The sequence below is a fragment of the Oryzias melastigma genome, unplaced genomic scaffold (assembly GCF_002922805.2).
Source record: "Oryzias melastigma strain HK-1 unplaced genomic scaffold, ASM292280v2 sc06359, whole genome shotgun sequence".
In the NCBI taxonomy this organism is placed as follows: domain Eukaryota; kingdom Metazoa; phylum Chordata; class Actinopteri; order Beloniformes; family Adrianichthyidae; genus Oryzias; species Oryzias melastigma.
The window spans coordinates 1-1,335 of NW_023422921.1; the positions used below are offsets into that span (position 1 = coordinate 1).

The 1,335-nt window shown below is 35.7% G+C and overlaps 1 protein-coding gene across 1 annotated transcript; it reads right to left on the reverse strand.

Moving 5' to 3' along the window:
* Positions 1–356: 356 nt before the first annotated feature.
* LOC112141887 (biliverdin reductase A-like) lies at positions 357–1,300 on the reverse strand. The gene is made up of 2 exons (XM_024265089.2): positions 1,159–1,300; positions 357–601 (listed from the first exon to the last, which is right to left on the reverse strand). The coding sequence occupies exons 1-2, from the start codon at positions 1,211–1,213 to the stop codon at positions 372–374; spliced, it is 285 nt and encodes a 94-aa protein (XP_024120857.1). The 5' UTR covers positions 1,214–1,300; the 3' UTR covers positions 357–371.
* Between the last annotated feature and the right edge of the window lie 35 nt (positions 1,301–1,335).

Below are 1,335 nucleotides of genomic sequence, written 5' to 3' on the forward strand. Positions count from 1 at the left end.
CAAAACAGCTAATATGTTGTTGAAAAAAAAATAACTTAACTTCAACCTAACTCCGAAAGTCTAAAAAATGAAAAGAAAAAAAAGCCTAAATTAGCCAAAACGGCTACCACGTAGCTGAAATATTAGCTCAACTCCAAAACAACCTAAAAAAAAGCCTAAATTAGCCAAAACAGTTAGCATGTAGCATATATATTAGCTAAACTCCAAAATAGCCTAAAAAATTTTAGTAAAATGCCAAATTAGTCCAAAAAGCTAGAATAATGCCAAGTTTTAAAACTTTAAAACCATAACTTTTTAACTTAATTATGAATTATAAAACATAATATTATTCCAGAAAAGATCAACCTAAACCTTGACTAACTTTCAATATTTTACTCTCCATAAAAATATACAGCTAACTTTCTGCTCAGTGTTGGCAAATAGGCACTGAGGGCCAGTCCAGTCATCTCCATCAGTGGGTGGTGGTATGGTAATGTGGGGATGTGCAGCTCACCGGTGAAATGGAGCGTGCCTTCCTGCAGGACTTTCCCTTCCACTGCTCTCTTCAGTTCTTTGAAGTCTTCTGTCAGCAGCTCGATGTGTTCTTCATGAAGAACCACTCCTGACACACAAGCAGGTTTTGAAACTTCAGAATGTCCCTGATTGAGCTGATCAGCCTCTGTGACTAAATGAACATTTGAGGCTGAAGCAGCTGAATGTATTTACTGTAAAAACAAATGGAAAGAAATATTTTGCTAACAAAAAAGGCAATATGCTTGTGCAAATAAACTGAAGGTGTTTTAATGCTCTACAGGTTTTACTTTTACTCTGATTTGTAATAAAGACCTTCTTTGTATACACAAGTAAACTGGACACTATTTGTCTCATCAGTATTTTGTTTGTGGATTTTAACCAGATTTACCATTAAAAAAATAGGTCATCAATTTTTCTGAGTTTATTTAAAGATCTAAATATTATAGAAATACCAGAATTTGATTTATTTATTCTACAGGTTCTGGACAATAATGTACATTTTGTTCAAACTCTTAACAGAACTTTACTAGTTATTTCACCAGAACTGCTTTATTCCAAATACTTTTTGCTTCTACCAGTGTGTTCTTTTTTTCCAAAGTTGGATAAGCCCGTCTGTCTCAGTTATATGTGAGGGGATCGTCTTACCTTTTTTCTGGGCCAGATCCCAGAGCTCCACAGCAGCCTTGTGTGACATGGTCATGGGATACTCAACAGAAACATGCTTTCCGGCCTGCAGGAACGTCCTGATGAAGCAGGAGGAGGAGTCAGAGGAAGGACAACAGGACTCGTCAGAAGCTTATTATTAAACTTTATCAAACTTAA